The 16,108-nt window shown below is 37.3% G+C and overlaps 1 protein-coding gene across 10 annotated transcripts in view; it reads left to right on the plus strand.

Moving 5' to 3' along the window:
• The window catches only part of adgrb2 (adhesion G protein-coupled receptor B2), a 442,839-nt gene that overhangs the window by 89,614 nt on the left and 337,117 nt on the right, over positions 1-16,108 (plus strand). For all 10 annotated transcript variants that reach the window (XM_047158788.2, XM_047158787.2, XM_047158793.2 and 7 more), the window contains one exon: positions 7,473-8,271. In XM_047158788.2, coding sequence (XP_047014744.1) covers positions 7,488-8,271 — 784 coding nt within the window. In that variant the 5' untranslated portion in view covers positions 7,473-7,487. The remainder of the gene's footprint in view (positions 1-7,472; positions 8,272-16,108) is intronic.

The raw sequence follows: 16,108 nt of genomic DNA on the forward strand, positions 1-16,108 counted from the left end.
TACCATAAGATTTGAGGAAAGACAAAAAGCCAAAGTCAGTCTATTGCTGGCACACTGTGGTCAGCTGATCAAGACCCACTTTGTGCAAGCATCTGATGGTCTTGTTTGCTGGGAGGTTAGACTGACAGAAGCTCGAGATGAGACTAATAACTTTTAAATACTGGGGTTTAAACCAAAGAGAGATCATAAAACACATTTTAGCCAAATGACATAACTGCATAATGGGGATCTAATGGGGACTAAAAAGTAACTACCTCATCTGTTCATTTTCTTCATCCCTCCCGGGCCATTATGGACATGTACATGCACTTGATTAAGCACTCTGCAAATCCTGTTTGCAGCCTCATGCGGGCCTTTTGACATGGCTCTCAGAATCATTGCGTGCATCGTAACCTGACTTAGTTGTCTGCGTCTTTTCAGCCCGTGTGTTTGAAGGGTCATTAAAGACTTATGTAAGCCGGGTTGAGAGCCACTGCTGACTCTTTGATCCCACAGAAGAGCTCCTCGTTTTGGCCTTTGTCACCCAACATGCCCTCCATTACTTCCAGAGTCCAAGTTCTGATTTAAACACACATCTGCAGTGAGTCACATGCTTTGAGTGGACTTCAAAGGATGATGTAGCAGGTGGGGGTGTGGCTTAGCAGGCTGCTGCATGAGGGAGGTTTTTGGGGGACAAGATAGAGGATTAATGACCCTCTTTTCCCATGTATATTAATGTGGTTTTCTCTTTTCTCTCTGGCCGTGTGTGTGTGTGTGTGTGTGTGTGTGTGTGTAGCAAGGAGCTGTGACCTCAAAAGTAGCAGCTTCATTTGCTTTCCTTTTACTTCACGTTACTGTCTGTCCACCGTGCAAAATATAGTCAGTCAGTTGGGAGGGGTGGGGGTTGGGGTGTTACAGTCAGACAATCCATTCTGTAAACAGGATTAATGAAGAGTATAGATTGAAGATGTTAGCACTGAGAAAAAATATATTTTGATACACGTTTGCATGAGGATCTCTTAATAAGCAATAAATAAAGGTCCCTATTATACTGTGTGTGTATGTTTTCATGTGAGAAAGAGCAACCAGGTGATGTGTCTTTATCACGCTGTCTCTTTATCACATTTGGGAGGGACAAAGAACTTGAGGATCAAAAACCAAAGAAACGAGGACAATGAAAGGTTTGGTATGGCTATGGCGACAAAACGCAGAAACACAATATGTCGCCCAGAACAAATACACACAGGGTTTTAAATGTAAAACATAATCAAATGGCATAACACAGAACAGCTGAGACATTAAGAAATAACCAATAACATAACAAGGGTGGAGACAGGATGGAAACCAAAACAAAACACACGTGTCAAAAGTAAACACAGTAAGAAACAACCCGGAAGCATGCACTGTTGCACTTCGGGAAGTTCATGCTCACTGAATGGTCATGAGAGGAAATCTGTGACAGAGCCCCCACCCCTGGTGGTCCTGGCCCTCTGGGCAAAATGTCCACACAGAACTCATAGTCTCGAGGCAGGCATGATCGCCATAGTTCTTAGGCGGGAACCTGGCTTGGGAGGCTTGTTGTCAATTGTCAAGAGAAATCCGTGACATATGGTGTAATTTTAAGAGCCTTCAGAGCACCATTTGCTTGACACCATTTACACCTTTCCTTGTTAAAAGTTCTCACCTTACTTTCACCTCCAGCTCCAGAACCGGTGGATCCTTCAGATTACTGGCCAGCAATATAAAATTAATCTGTCTTGTAACAGTGACTACAATTTACCAGGCCAGTCATTTTTGACAGTTTTACTTCAGCTTGTAATTCCTCTTGTAAAGTCCTCAATTGATCTGTGACATAAATATTATTTTTTAAATTTTTTTTTTCTTAGAGAAATTGAAGAAATATGAGGTTTTAGAGAAATATACGGTTTGATCTGTGAACAAAATTTCCTTATTTTAAAAAAAGAAAATAAAAAAAGAAAAAAGACAGAACCTAAGGGTTAAATCATCGGGATCACGGCCCGTTGCTATGGTAATGCTATGACACACTTAAAAACCATTTCTCCATCTCTGCTCCAGTTTTGATTAGAGATCCATTTTGACTTTTTGCTTGTGCTGCATTTTTCCTCTCCATAGAGGCTATGTAAAGAAATATTCATTATTAGGTAAGGATCTCTTGCTCTGCGGTTAACCATTTCCTTCCTGTTGGTGTGTTGTAATGACAGCAATTGTAGTGTTAATTAGTAGTGTAGAGTAATGTTCTAATAAGCATTAATGTTTGTGTGTAAATCCGAACTTGAGAATTTTACACACACACAATGTACAGACATCATACACACATGGGAAAATGCTAAGCTAGCTCTCCTAATAGTCAAAAATATATGTTTTTTTTAAGTAAATAAATGAATTATTTTCTATGATTGATGTACAGTATGACTAAGTACTGTTCATTTTTAGGGACAAAATACATCAAATAAAGTAATGAATGGAAACACTGACCATTTCTAGAGTGAGTTGGGTGTATGTTTGGGGGCATGATTTTACAAAAATATTTATATTTATTCAAGTTTTAACATCCATGCCAGGATTTGGGTTAAAGTCCTAGTATTTCACATTATTTATGAACTGTAATTAGAGTTGGAAACTTAAACTTAAGTTATGTTAAGTATATATATAAGTAAAGCATAAGGAAAGATAATGTACTTTGCAACCCATTCAATGATAGCTTAGCTGTGCCTCCCCTTGGCCCGCGACACCAAACTAGCCTAGTTAGAAAAGTTTTATATTTTATAGGTCTCTAGTCCTACAAACAGTGACAACACCCGACGCAAGTTTTATGATAAATTCAACCTTTTCTGATCATGTCATACATTGACGCACACTAAAATTAGTTTCTAATTAGAGTTTCACTTTGTAGTGTATTTTTGTAGGCTTGATAGGTTTTGAAAGTAACGTGAAAGTAATGTGATTAGTAATCTGATTACTTTTTACATGCAGTAATCAGTAATGTAATCAGATTACAATTTTACAGTACACTGTAAAACCGGATAAGTTCATTTAACGCCAAAAAATTGAAGAAACTAATTACCTCAAAATTTTTAAGTTGATAAATCAATTTCTTTAAGCCAAATACACTTAAATATAACAAGTTTTAGTTAAATTTGTGTTATATTTAAGTGTATTTGTCTTAAAGAAATTGATTTATCAACTTAAAAATTTTGAGGTAATTAGTTTCCTCAGATTTTTTGAGTTAAATGAACTATCAGAACTATATTTACAGTGTAGTAATTACTAATTTGTAGTGGATTACTTTTTTGAGTAACTACCCAACACTGCTATTAACTGATGAACCTGATACAGCATATTGCACAATTAATAGAGTCAAAAAAGGAATAGCATCAGAAAACAAAAAAGCTCAGGCAAGGGTAAAAAAAAAAAAATGCTGTATCTGCAATTTAAAACTGCATCAGGTGTGACTGGGCAGGCCACAAAAAAATGTTTCTTTCATTCTGTTTTATTATGGTTTTATTTCATGCACCAACATACTAAATTGTGCAAACAACACAGTTTAATGTGGCTGAGATACTCAATCAAAGTCATGTAACGTGGTTTAATGGCTGACCAATCCCTCATCATTAATGGTCACTTCAAACTGCTGTAGTTGAAAGCATTTTACCTCAGAAACAAGTGATGTATAAAATGCCATATCAAATTCAGACTCTGAGAGAAGCAAGGTCTCAGAATAAGCGAAAAAAGTCAAAGTAAAAAAAAAAAAAATCAAAAAAGTGAAAAAAAAAAAAATTCAAAAATGTTCTCTGTCAGAACAATTGAACCAATTTATTTCACAATGTTTCATTTATTCGAACCAGAGCCCTGTTGAAGTCTCAATTCTGATTGATCAGAAGGTGTTGTTTAATGTTCTATAACAGTGACTTTTTCACAGTAGTGTTGGCTGTAACTCAAATCACAGGTTTATATAAATGTGCTTGTTCCGATACATACATCGCTTCTATAGTAACAACTCATTCACAGAGACTTGCATCACTGATGCTTCACTTTATCTAAGGCTAATAATAAACAATAAATAAAAACAATGTGTTAACATTTAACAAAGAAAAAACATTTAGTTGTTGATATGATATATGAAGCTTTCTGTAATGAGATTTTTATTTAACATTTAATGGAAGGAGTCTCCAGTGTCATTGCTTTGTAATGGTCAGAAAGGACAGAGCAGTTCACGCTTAGAGGATGACTGTTTATAGTTGCTATAGTCTAAGTGATAACAGAAACTAAATAGTTTTGTGGAGCTTCCACAACATTAAATAGACATGGTAGTGACATACTGTGGTAGAATAACGCACTTAATGATGTGCTTTTAGTGCTTTTATAATTAGCTTCACAGTGGTAACAGCAGCGGTGTTTCGAGTTGGCATGCATCACAGTGCCCTGTTGTTGATTAGTTGGCTATAACAGCATTGTTTTAGTTATAGATACTTCATGACATTCCATGGTGTTTTTGGTTGCCTTTGCATTGATGAAAACATGAATTTCAAAGTAAAATATTGTGGTTGCATCAAATAGTAACACACTGGATTTTATACCATTAGGAGCCTATGATGATATCACACTAGAATTACAGATGCCAAACTCTACCTTCTGTGTGCAAATAGCAGGTAACAAGCAGTGCTTAATCCTGTAGTTAACTGAGATCCGAATACCAATATAGTGCAGTATTAACTCCTCACTGCATGTGCTTAACTCGGCAATAAATACAGCCTGATGCCATCAATCTTCACAAGAACCTGGACTACTGTCTACAGAACAGACTTAATGAGCCCCATCATATTTTTGAGTTTGTACGGGTGTTTTCCCACTATTTTCCGGTCTTTGGTTTTTTCACATGATGATGGATGGCAAAGGATTTTACATGTGTTCCACCTCATATTTGGTTGAAGGCAATGAGAGCATTTCTGGAGAAAGTACAACACTGGCTCAAAAAAAAAAAAAAAAAAAAAACTCTTTTGTGGAGAGAACGCACATGAGCATAAGGGTCCAGAAATCTGTTTGAAGTTAGTATTGCATATCATTTTGACTCCACGAGCTAGAGCTGCATGTTAAACATTCATATGAAAAACAAATTTGAGTTTTTATTAACCTCTTTTAAGAACTCCCACAAGTCTGATATTTGCTAATTGTAGCCTACATGCTGATACAAGTAGAGTCTTAACTGCATTCAAAACAGTGTTACTATGAATGCAGATTTTAATGCACTGAAAAAGACACACTATTAACACTATTAGCATCACATAAATATATATAAATTCCTACATTCTTTTGAATGTCCATGGAATAAAATAAAGTATGGTGAGAGTGTACGTTCTGCCATCATTTACAAATTTGAATGGCCATGTAATACGAAGCAATGTGATCACATGAAATTAAAAATGACCTTATATGGCCATGGGCGTTGTTTGGACTTGGGACAGCTGTCAATTGGTGCAATTGTCAAGCAACTGTTTGACGCTGTACACAACAGCGCTTCACCTGTGTGTTCGCTGAGAGAAGGCTAATGGTTTAGAGTCAGGAATTTGGCCAGTAGTTTCTCCAAGCCTTTTATAATCGACCAATTGGTGGAAGGCAGGAATGACAGAGAGGGGTCACAGCAATGCAAATGTGCTCACACGTTGCAGTATTAGACCATAAGTACATCATAATGAAACTAAAGACGAATCCTGGACATTTTCTCAAATTTTGAAATCCCGGCCGGACTCTTTTGTAAGGTCTGAAAAAGACGACGTATGGTCACCCTAACAAAAGCATTTCAGAGAACAATTTGTGTTCATTTCTACCAAATTAACTTTGGGCAAAATTTATTTACGCATGCACCAGGAGTTTGCTCACGTGAGTCACGTCTGGCAAGAGAGAACCAGAACTATAATCAAGCAGCTGTCTATATTGTGTTACGTTAAAATATTAATTTCTTTGGTTTTAAATTGAAAAAAGTAATCCTAATGGTATTCCAATTTTTTACAAAATGTACCTGTAATCTTACAATGGATTACCACTTACCAGTTTTTTGTATCCTGATTACGTAACGCCGTTACATGTCTTCTGTTACTCCCCAAGCCTGCTCATAATACACTGCTCTATTTTTTGCTATTTAATGTTGTAATCTGAATCTAAAGGCCAAATTTGCCAAGTGCTAAAAGTATGTATGTGCGTGAGATCTCCTCACAAAGCACAAAGACATTCGGCCTTCATGCACACGGAAACTATGGGCTGATGTAGGAAGCTGCAAAGGAGGAGTTGTAGAACAAGAGAGGAAGGAAGGAGACAGTGGCAATCGCAGCATGAGTGTGATTGAGAGGGAGAAAAAAGAAAAGCAGGAGGTGCAGCAGAATGACAAACAAGCAGGAGGGTACCAAAAAAATAAAAAATCAGAGTCATGCTCGTCGATCTATTGATTCAGAGAGGGATACACGGAAAACCAGGGAGGGTGAAAAATAGCATGAGCTGTCAGAGAGACAGAGAGAAATGGAAGTATGTGGTGGTGGAGCTGACACGTTGGCTTGTTGCCTGCTAATGCAGCTTAGTGGCCATATGTAATTAAGAGAGAGAGAAAGTGTGCATCAGGAGTGAATGAAGAGTTGAAGCTGAGGTGTAGGAGCAGAATTAAGAGTGCAAACGCATCCAGGGATAAATGAATGAATGGAGAGAGGGAGGGATGCAGTCAGAAATGGAGAGAGAGCGAACAAGAGAGAGAGAGAGAGAGAGAGAGAGAGAGAGAGAAGGGAGGTAGTCTGATTTACAGAGTAACTCTCTGTTAACACTGTCGGAGCACTTAACATGGTCGGATTTGTGCCACCCGTCTGTCTCACACGCTGTACTCCTCTCTCTCTGTCTGTGTTCATCCTTGCTCTTCTCACTTCCTCACAAATTATCTTTACTCTCATAGAGTATGTATTTACCATGAGGCTGTTTAATTATGAATTTAATATTAAACAAAGCATTTCGCTCTGTCGCTCCACAGCACAGATTAGGGAGGATTACAGGGCTAAATCTCTTAATGAATCTGATCCACAAGTAACAGTATTCTGAACTTTCTATTCCTAATGTGCTTTCTGTCACTTAGATTATCAGTGTCTTTACACTCCCTTCACACATAAAAATATATTCATTAAATAAATATAAAAGAGTGTGCAATTGTGCCCTCCGATAGACTGGCACCCCAGCTAGGGTGTCCCCCTGCCTTGTGCCATGAGTCCCCTGGGATAGGCTCTAGGCTCTCTGCAATCCTGTGTTAGATAATCTGTACAGAAAATGGATGGATGGATAAATATAAATAGATGTATTTTAATCTGCATTACCAGTCTGCATTTTCTATCCCTCATTTTTTCAGGATAAAACATGTTTACAAACCTTAGAAATGTAAAGTGCATGCATTGTTTTATTTATTTATTTTTTAAACTTACCTTGTTTGCCCTGTATTTCCACAGGACAAATGACATAGGATGAACACTGCTGCCCAGCTGTGTCTGTGTTTGCTGTCATCCCTTCTCACCCTGGCCTGGGTGGCAGTGCCGCTGTGCCAGGCTTCCCCCTGCTCCTCCCTTGTGGCAGGGGTGCTTTACGGCTCCTTCTCCCTCAGGGACCTTTTCCCCGGCCCACACGGCCTGAGAACTGGCTGCTCGTGGACTGTGGAGAACCCCGATCCGACCAAGTACACCCTCTACTTCCGCTTCAACCGCCATGCCGGCTTTTGCCTAGCTTTTTCACCGCTAGTGTTGCCCCTGGACCACTACCTCGCCAACCAGACATGTGGACAGGCGCAGCCCGACCCGGAATCCGTAGAGCCATGCCAGGTACCTGGTCCTCATGCTTTCCTACAATTTGATAAGAACTTTGTGCAGTTGTGCCTCGCTGCAGAGACCAAACAAGATTCAGATGACGTAAAGGGACCTTTGTCTGTTGAAACGCTGGACTTCAGGCTTGTAGAAGTTCTGCTCATCAACAATGAGAATTCCAGCCAGTTTACATGTGGCGTGCTGTGCCGCTGGTTTGAGGAGTGCCTCCGTTCTGGCTCTGGTAGAGAGAGTGAAGGCTGTGGAATCACCCAAACTGGATGTGTGTGCCCTAACGCTGGGCCTCCAGTGCCAATACTGCCCGCTACCCCCCACAACCAATCTCTGGACCCCAGTGCCAGTGTGCTGCTGCCACCCACTGATGACTGCTGCGTTACCCAACTGCATGGCAAGAATGGTATCTCCAACATTGCACCCAGAGATGTTCACCAAGGTAAGACAAGTTCTTTTAATGCAACCTACTGGGAGTCGCCTCATGTGTAAAGTGGCTATCAATGGATACATGCACTATCAGCAAAATATATATAGTCAAAACTCTCTAACTCTAATCCTTGTTGTGTAATTTAAACTTTTGTCGTAGTTTTAGCTGCCACCTCTGATATGGGCGATTCCACGATTGTGGTACCTTTATAACTCAACATTCAAAAATGGGTTAACTCATCTCAGGCAACATACAGATTGGCCATTAAAAATGCGCGTCGAAGTTAAAGGGTTCCTACGATTTAATGCGGTATCATGAGGAATCACGCACCTGCTGTGGGCACAGGAAATACAGGACCAGTAGGGGGCAGTCAGGTTTCATTTGAATAAACACGGCTTGCTAGTAGTAGCTTACAGTAGTTCTACCTGGAAATATACTGTATGCACATATATTCTTTTACCAACCAATCCGTGCTGTTTCTTGTACTGAAACCCATGATCTGCTTGTGCTTGGCCCATGAATCTGTGAAACTCTCTCAGAACCATTTTAAAACAAGCAGCAGAGCTCATTAAATGTTGTCGAGCCTTAAAACAATGGAGTGTGTGGTCCGTTAGATTTAAGAAAAAAAATATTTCATATAGTTTACAAAAAAAAATATTATGCTTCTCATCAACACATATGATAAACCTAATTTAAACAAGTTTCTGATTACAAGAGTGAGTGTGGCCTATTCATGTAGTATAGGTAACTACATTAATGTGCATGGTGTATGTGTGTTTGAATAGTGCAGCAGTAATATGCAGGTTTAGTATATCAGAGACTGGGATTTGAGCCTCAGCTCAGTTTAATGTTTTAAATGAGTGTTTTTTTTTTTTTTTACTGTAAGTTCCTCAAGATAATGCTGAATGAATTTCATCTTCTCCTTTATAGCCAATGGAAACTTTTGTTCTTTTCTTAGATTAAAGGTTATTTAAGAACTGGTTTAAAGTGAACACAGAAGTCCAGACACTGAAGAAAAGCTCATTGAATTTACTTAATTCCTACATTGGTTCCACATGATTGAATTGAGTTGTAGTGTACTGTACTGTGTGCATCGATCAAAATTACACCAAATGTTCAAACATTTTATGTATTCATTTAAACACATTTATCAAATGTGCTGTTACAGAAAGAGCATATTCACAAGTTGATTTACATATCCTAATTATCACAGCTACTCAGAGGTGGGTAGTAATGTGCTACATTTACTTCATTACATTTACTTCAGTAACTTTTTGAAAAAAAAAAATACTTTTAAGAGTTAACTGGCCATACTTATACTCTTACTGAAGTTAATTTTTAATCACAGAAATGTACTTTTACTTCGCTACATTCTGTGCAGTTCCACCATTACCGTTAAAAATAGATGAATATATGTAGTTTTAATAATTAGTTTAAATGGCGTACAATGAGCTTTGCGATGCGCTGAGGTGGTGTGACACAACAACCGTTCATGTTTTTAGTGTCCTGGAGAGGGGGAAGAAGTGAGCCTGTCAAAACACACACACACACACACACACACACACACACACACACACACACACACACACACATGCGTGCACCCACACAAACACACAGAGTTCTCCATGTAGTCTGAAATTCAGGATTTCCCTTGATTTTAATCAGATCTGAAGTAACTAGTAACTTGCATAGTCTTCTCATCGTATACTTTATTACTCTTACTCAAGTAATTATTCATATTATTACTTTTATTTATCCCCACTGAACAGTTGGTCTATGAGGGTTCAGTTCTGCCTGACCAACCGATCTACATGTTGGAAGTGTGAAAAGGAAGGTGTGAAAGCGTATTGGCCAAACAATACCAGGAATTAACCACAGCCAACCCCAAGTACAGATGCAAATGGACCGTAACTCACACAAATCCAAAGTGTGGAGGCCATTCCACTGAACTACCCAAATGATATTTCAAATGAAACCACACAAAAAGTTTACAAAAACAAGAGACTGACAAAAAATACAGAGAGCCTATTTGCATACCTCCATAAGGATTTTTGTTTCCAGTTAATTTTATTTACATCAATAAACCCCATGCATGGCACAGGGCCATAATTTCAAACTTTCCCTCTGCTGAAAGAAAATGCATCTGTGGGGGTTTCCAGACAAAAATTTTAAAAATGAGGAAGACACAACTACTTTCAGCATCAACATATAAAAGTTGTGTAAAATGTAAATAAAAACAGAATGCAATGATTTGCAAATCTCATAAACAAATATTTTTATTCACAATAGTATGTATAAAACATATCAAATGTTTAAACTAGGAAATGTACCATTTTTTAAGGGAAAAATAATGTAATTTTTAATTGTGATGTCATAGACTGCAAATATGTACAAATTACTTGTCCTGGATAGAATTTATAATTCTCCAAGTTTTATGCTTCTGCTCCTCCCCTTCAGTTTGATGAGGCAAAAGTTAAGATTACTTAAAGATGATAATTGATTATTAATCGTCCAGGACATTTGCATGTAAAACCAAAGCTATTGAATCTACAGCATATGCATTTTACTCCCTGGATTGCCCAATTAAACAAACTGCATTCCTTTTCTAAAAAAAAAAAAGAAAAAAAGTCACAATTGTAACTGGTGGGACAGTGAAATAGGTCAATACAAAATTATCAGTTGCTCAATAAAGACCTATTATAAAATTGCTAACAAAACAGTAACATATTTTTTCCCCTAGCATGAACAATATTCGTTCGATGTTCTGAATATGGAAAAAGTCAAACTGCATTTGGAATAGGCAGTGATTACTGTCATTGTAAAATAATGTTACAAAGCATTCCTTTATTTTTTGATCTGCAGTTAAATGAAAGTTAAACTGGAAATGGTAGGCTATAAAAATGCACCTATTTCTGGAAATTGCCTGATCTAAATATCTACATAATGAATAAAAATCACAAACATGACACTTGTGAATAAAACAATTTTGTATATTAAATTCAAAATATATATATATATATATATATATATATATATATATATATATATATATATATATATATATATATATATATATATAATAGTTGTCTTGAATATCTCTACAGCACATCAAAAATATAAATGGGGCGTCCATCAACTGAAAGCATGCTGTCAGAGTTAGAATTTAAAGTAGCATTTTTGTATTTAGTTACTTCTGTTTCTGAATAAATAAGCATTATGTCATCCAATCACAAGTCTGTTTTGATTTGATGGTCAGAAGCTGTAATAAATGACATATAACCTAAAAATCACAAACATGACACTTATAAATAAAACAATTTTATATATGCAGTTTATTAGATCCTTAAAATAAAAAGACAGCTAAATAGTGGGGAAAAAATAATGATTGTTGGAATTATACGAATGAATGACAATAACTTGCTAACAGTCCATCACCTGAATCTTTCTAATTAGCATGGGCCCCAAGTCAGTGTAGTTCACATGGAATTCATTCAATGTTACCGCTCATTTAAAAAGCAGTTGGGTGAGCTAAGGCTCAAACCCCATTTGCTATATAGTAAACCTATATGTTTCCACTGTACTATCCTAGAACACATACAAATTGCCGTAACTTAAATACTACAGTTATTGTACTGCGTTATGAGTCTCGACCATGCTCACTATATAATTTACATAATCTTGTAATTAGAAACTTGTTTAAATTAGGTTTATCATAAGTTTTGATGAGTAACGTAATATTTTTATGTGAACAATTCGACCACACATTCCATTTTTATTGTCCTGTGTACAGCTACAATATGTTGTTACATGTGCAACCTGGTGGTTCTTGTGTGAAGCAGAGCAAATTAATTAAAATTCTTAGAACCATGCCTGCAGTATACTGCGTGATCACACGTGATGAACCGCGTGATACCATATGAAAAAACGTGCATTCTTAAAGGCCACATCTGTACATTTTCAAGACTGCTTTTTGCTCTTAAATAACTAACAGGATTGAGTTTTTAACATAGAGTTAGCAAATACACAAGATGCGGTTAATTAGTATGCATTCTAATGTCCTTTAGTAATATTCAGATAATTTATTTAAAATTGATCTTCAATCTATAATTTGGGTAACAGCTTTGCGTTTTCAAAGTGTCCTCATCAGTCAAGAAAATAACAGGAAAACGAATGAGAGAATGTACTTTTCTTCTTCCCATGATCTTCAGGAAAATCAGATTTCTGTTCTGGAATATTTCAAATAATCCACAAGGGGCGATTGCTTTCCGGTAACAGGGTTGAGTGAATGTTATGGGACTAAAATGTGTTTTATTTATAACCTATAATGGATGATTCATGTAGAAAGGTGATTCAGTCATGAGATATTACATTTGTTTACACATTTATGGAAAAATTGTACGATTTCGAAGCATTTTAATTATGTTTTAACGAAACGTGTGCTGGGACAGGTAAAATCGCTGTTTTAAAGTCTTAATAATGTCCTAAATAAATAACATCGTAAGTTATTTATACACTTTCACTATGCTAGAAATGTCTGTTCGCTTTACTTTACATACACATACTTGTAAAAGTAATTTCAGTGGTACACAATAGGCACCCAAACAATGGAATCATGCTCATCCCAATACCTCAATTTATCCAAGGTAGAAAGGTAGAGAGGTCAAGACTTTCACACATTTTGCTGAGACCCCCTTTGGTTTTGTCCCAGCTCCTCTTTCTGGCCCTGTTGATAATGCATCCCTTTCATCCATTTAAGCACTGAGAGAGAATGGAGCTTCTGATTGCTCAAGCCAGCATTTCATTTCATTGAAGTGCGACTGCACCTTTTTCTCTGCATCTCTGCAACAGAGAAGGTTGTGCTTTGCTCCAGGCAGTGTGCCAGATCTGGGCTTTACGCAGTGGGAGTGCTTGTGGCGTGGTCCATGTCTGACATTTGAGAGAAGGCCTGCGGAGACATTGGGCTGTGTTGACTGATGTTTCCTAACGAGAAGCATATATTTAAATCAGATATTCACATCTTGTCCTTAATCGGGTCAGCGCCCTCCAGGCCCATTTTGCTGTATATAATCTGCCCCTGTTGCCATGCCGACAGCCATGTTATTGGGCGATCAGCAGCATCAATACGAACTATTATCAAATTTTCACACAAGAATACACACGTAAACAGACACTGCTGTGTTCTACTCAGCTCTAGTCACTCATGTCTGTATTGATGTCAAGGACCTGTGGCCAAAGAGAAGAAAAGGAACAGTGGAAACTTTCAATGAGTTTAGTGTTTGGAGTTATCTGATTATTTTGAAGAAGGTTGAGGGCTGTTTGAATGCATTTGGAATATTTGTCTCTCCCTCTCGCTCTAATTACGCCAAACTCATATAGTCGGACAGGCTCTTTGTAATTTTCCGATTATTATATATGAACCATTGGTGACAAAAAGTACTTAGTTTAGATTTTTTCTTCCAGTATTTTCTTTATTTGCAAAGATTTGACACTTCATTTCAGACAACATGTATAAACGCAATTCCCATACCTAAAGCCTAAAGAATTCCCCAATCACAAGCAAATGTTTTAAACATTAATTTGAATAACTAATTAATATTTTTCCGTTTTGAATATTTCAAGTTCACAGAGTGTTTGAAAAAATCATCAGACACATTCCAACTCTCAAACTCCATACGATGACAAACCACTGAACCTTGGGATGCTGTTCACAAATCCCAGAGGTGGCAGGCTTTGAGAAGACGAGATGAGTTGACAGACGAGAATAAAATACACAAACCACACAGTTGTTTTTCAAACTGAATAAAAGGAAAAAGGAAAAAAAAATGTTTTGACAAACAAGTGCAAATTCCCATGTTGCTGCTGTTTACTTCTCATTGTTCAAATATATACCGTGTATGACATCCTATAAATGTTTCATTATTGACTTTGATAAGTCAATTCTAGTAGAGGTAAATTTGCTAAGTTTCTGTGGCATACATTATGTTCATTGTGCTACTTAACCAACAACTTTTATGCAGAAGAAGCAAACACTCTGGATAGTTTGCGTCAGTAATGAAATGAATCACTGATTCATTCATTGATTTGAAAGAAAAAAATGGAAATGAATTGAGATAACATGGACATTCATGTGATTCACGCCATGCTGCACACACTACACAACTTTTATCCCTTGTGTTCAGTTGTTTTGTGGACATAGCATTGTGCACACTACATGAGCGACCACAGACAAGGTTCACACACTACGGAGATAGTGGTATACCATGTGACCGTGAAGACCTCCTGGCTATGGTGGTTGTTTCCACACTAATTTGTATAGAAACAAGAGAAATACGATACATGTGGAGAGATCTGCAGCAAGGATTGTCTGTTCTGCAAAGAGAACAGGAGGTATAGTGCAAAGAAATGTAGCCTTTTTATACCGTTCATCATGTTTGGTTTTATTTTTGCTGTTCCTAATAGTCATTTGGGAATGACATGCCATAATAATGTAATGTCTTATAGAATATTATTCTGCTTACCTTTTGCAAAACAAATTGGCTGTTGCAAATGTTCTTGCTAATTGAGAATATCAAACATTCTTGAAAAACGCTGAAAACAATATTATCACTGCCACAATATTCAAAAATCAATTATAGGCAAAAATAATAGTGCCTGCTACCATATATTTTGCCATTTATCCAGTCCAGTTTTTGTCTTTAGATATTCTAATATCTGAATTACACCTAGCTTTTCCTGGCTAGAACTTCTCCAGTGAGCCTTAATTAATTTGCCCACTCATATTTCTTCAACGTTGTTGACACCTTGACTGCAGATTGGTCTAAGAGAGATATTACTATGCAATTATGGACAAAAAAAGAGCCTGAGCACCTTCAGACTGCTTGGTTTGATGTACTTCTGAGCGAATCATCACATTTACACTCCTTCAATCTCTCGCTGTCAATTTGGACAGTACATCCGCAATCAGTGGAACCCAGGCACTAAATAAATACTGTCCAGTTTGTGTATGCCAGAAATAACTCTAACTAATATTTTTAGTTAGTCCTTGTGCATTAAAATGTGCATTTTCTACTCACAAGAATAGTTAAGGTTAGGGCAACTGGAGACATTAGCATCACTTCTGGGATATATACAGTATGTGATCACTTTTCCTAAGTAATTGGAAACCTCTGTCACCTATTAGGCATTCTATTATCTGTGAGGCTGGCAGTGTGCGTGCGTGCGTGCAAGTGTGTTAGTAAAACTGTCTGTTCTATTATTTAGTAGACGCAGAAGGTTCATTGACTGTAGTTGTCTTGTTGTCAGCGTGCTATAAGTGAGGGATATGTAACCATGATGGATGGAGAGCCGCTATCAGTTCTGACTCTCCAAAAGCACATATGCAGAAAAAACAAATGACTCTGATTCAAATCCAACTACGGCCCACTCTCTCAGGCTAACATGAGGGTCAGTGCTGGTTTCTTGTGTGTGTGCCAACATGATTTGTATTAAGATAACATCAGCTAGCTTTTTCTCTCCACTCTATTTTCAGTGTGCAGAATATGTCATAAACGTCAGGTTCATGACCATAAAGGATCGGCAAAGTATGTAGCTTCTCTGAGTGAATTGCACTGTTAGCTTCTCATGGTGGATAGTATATAAAATCCAAGATTGTCAGGTAATGCCAATTTGTTGAACTGATTGATACTCACAGCTTGGTGGAATAGTTGTTTGGACAATAACTGTTAAAACAAAGACCTGCTGGTATAAATAAATGAGATACAGTAAAAGGAAAAAAAAAAAAAAAGAAAGAAAAACAGAAAGTTAAACTGTTCAAAATTGGAAAAAGACCAGGCAATGTTTTTTTTTTTTA

This window comes from Ictalurus punctatus, chromosome 12 (genome assembly GCF_001660625.3).
Source record: "Ictalurus punctatus breed USDA103 chromosome 12, Coco_2.0, whole genome shotgun sequence".
In the NCBI taxonomy this organism is placed as follows: Eukaryota; Metazoa; Chordata; class Actinopteri; order Siluriformes; family Ictaluridae; genus Ictalurus; species Ictalurus punctatus.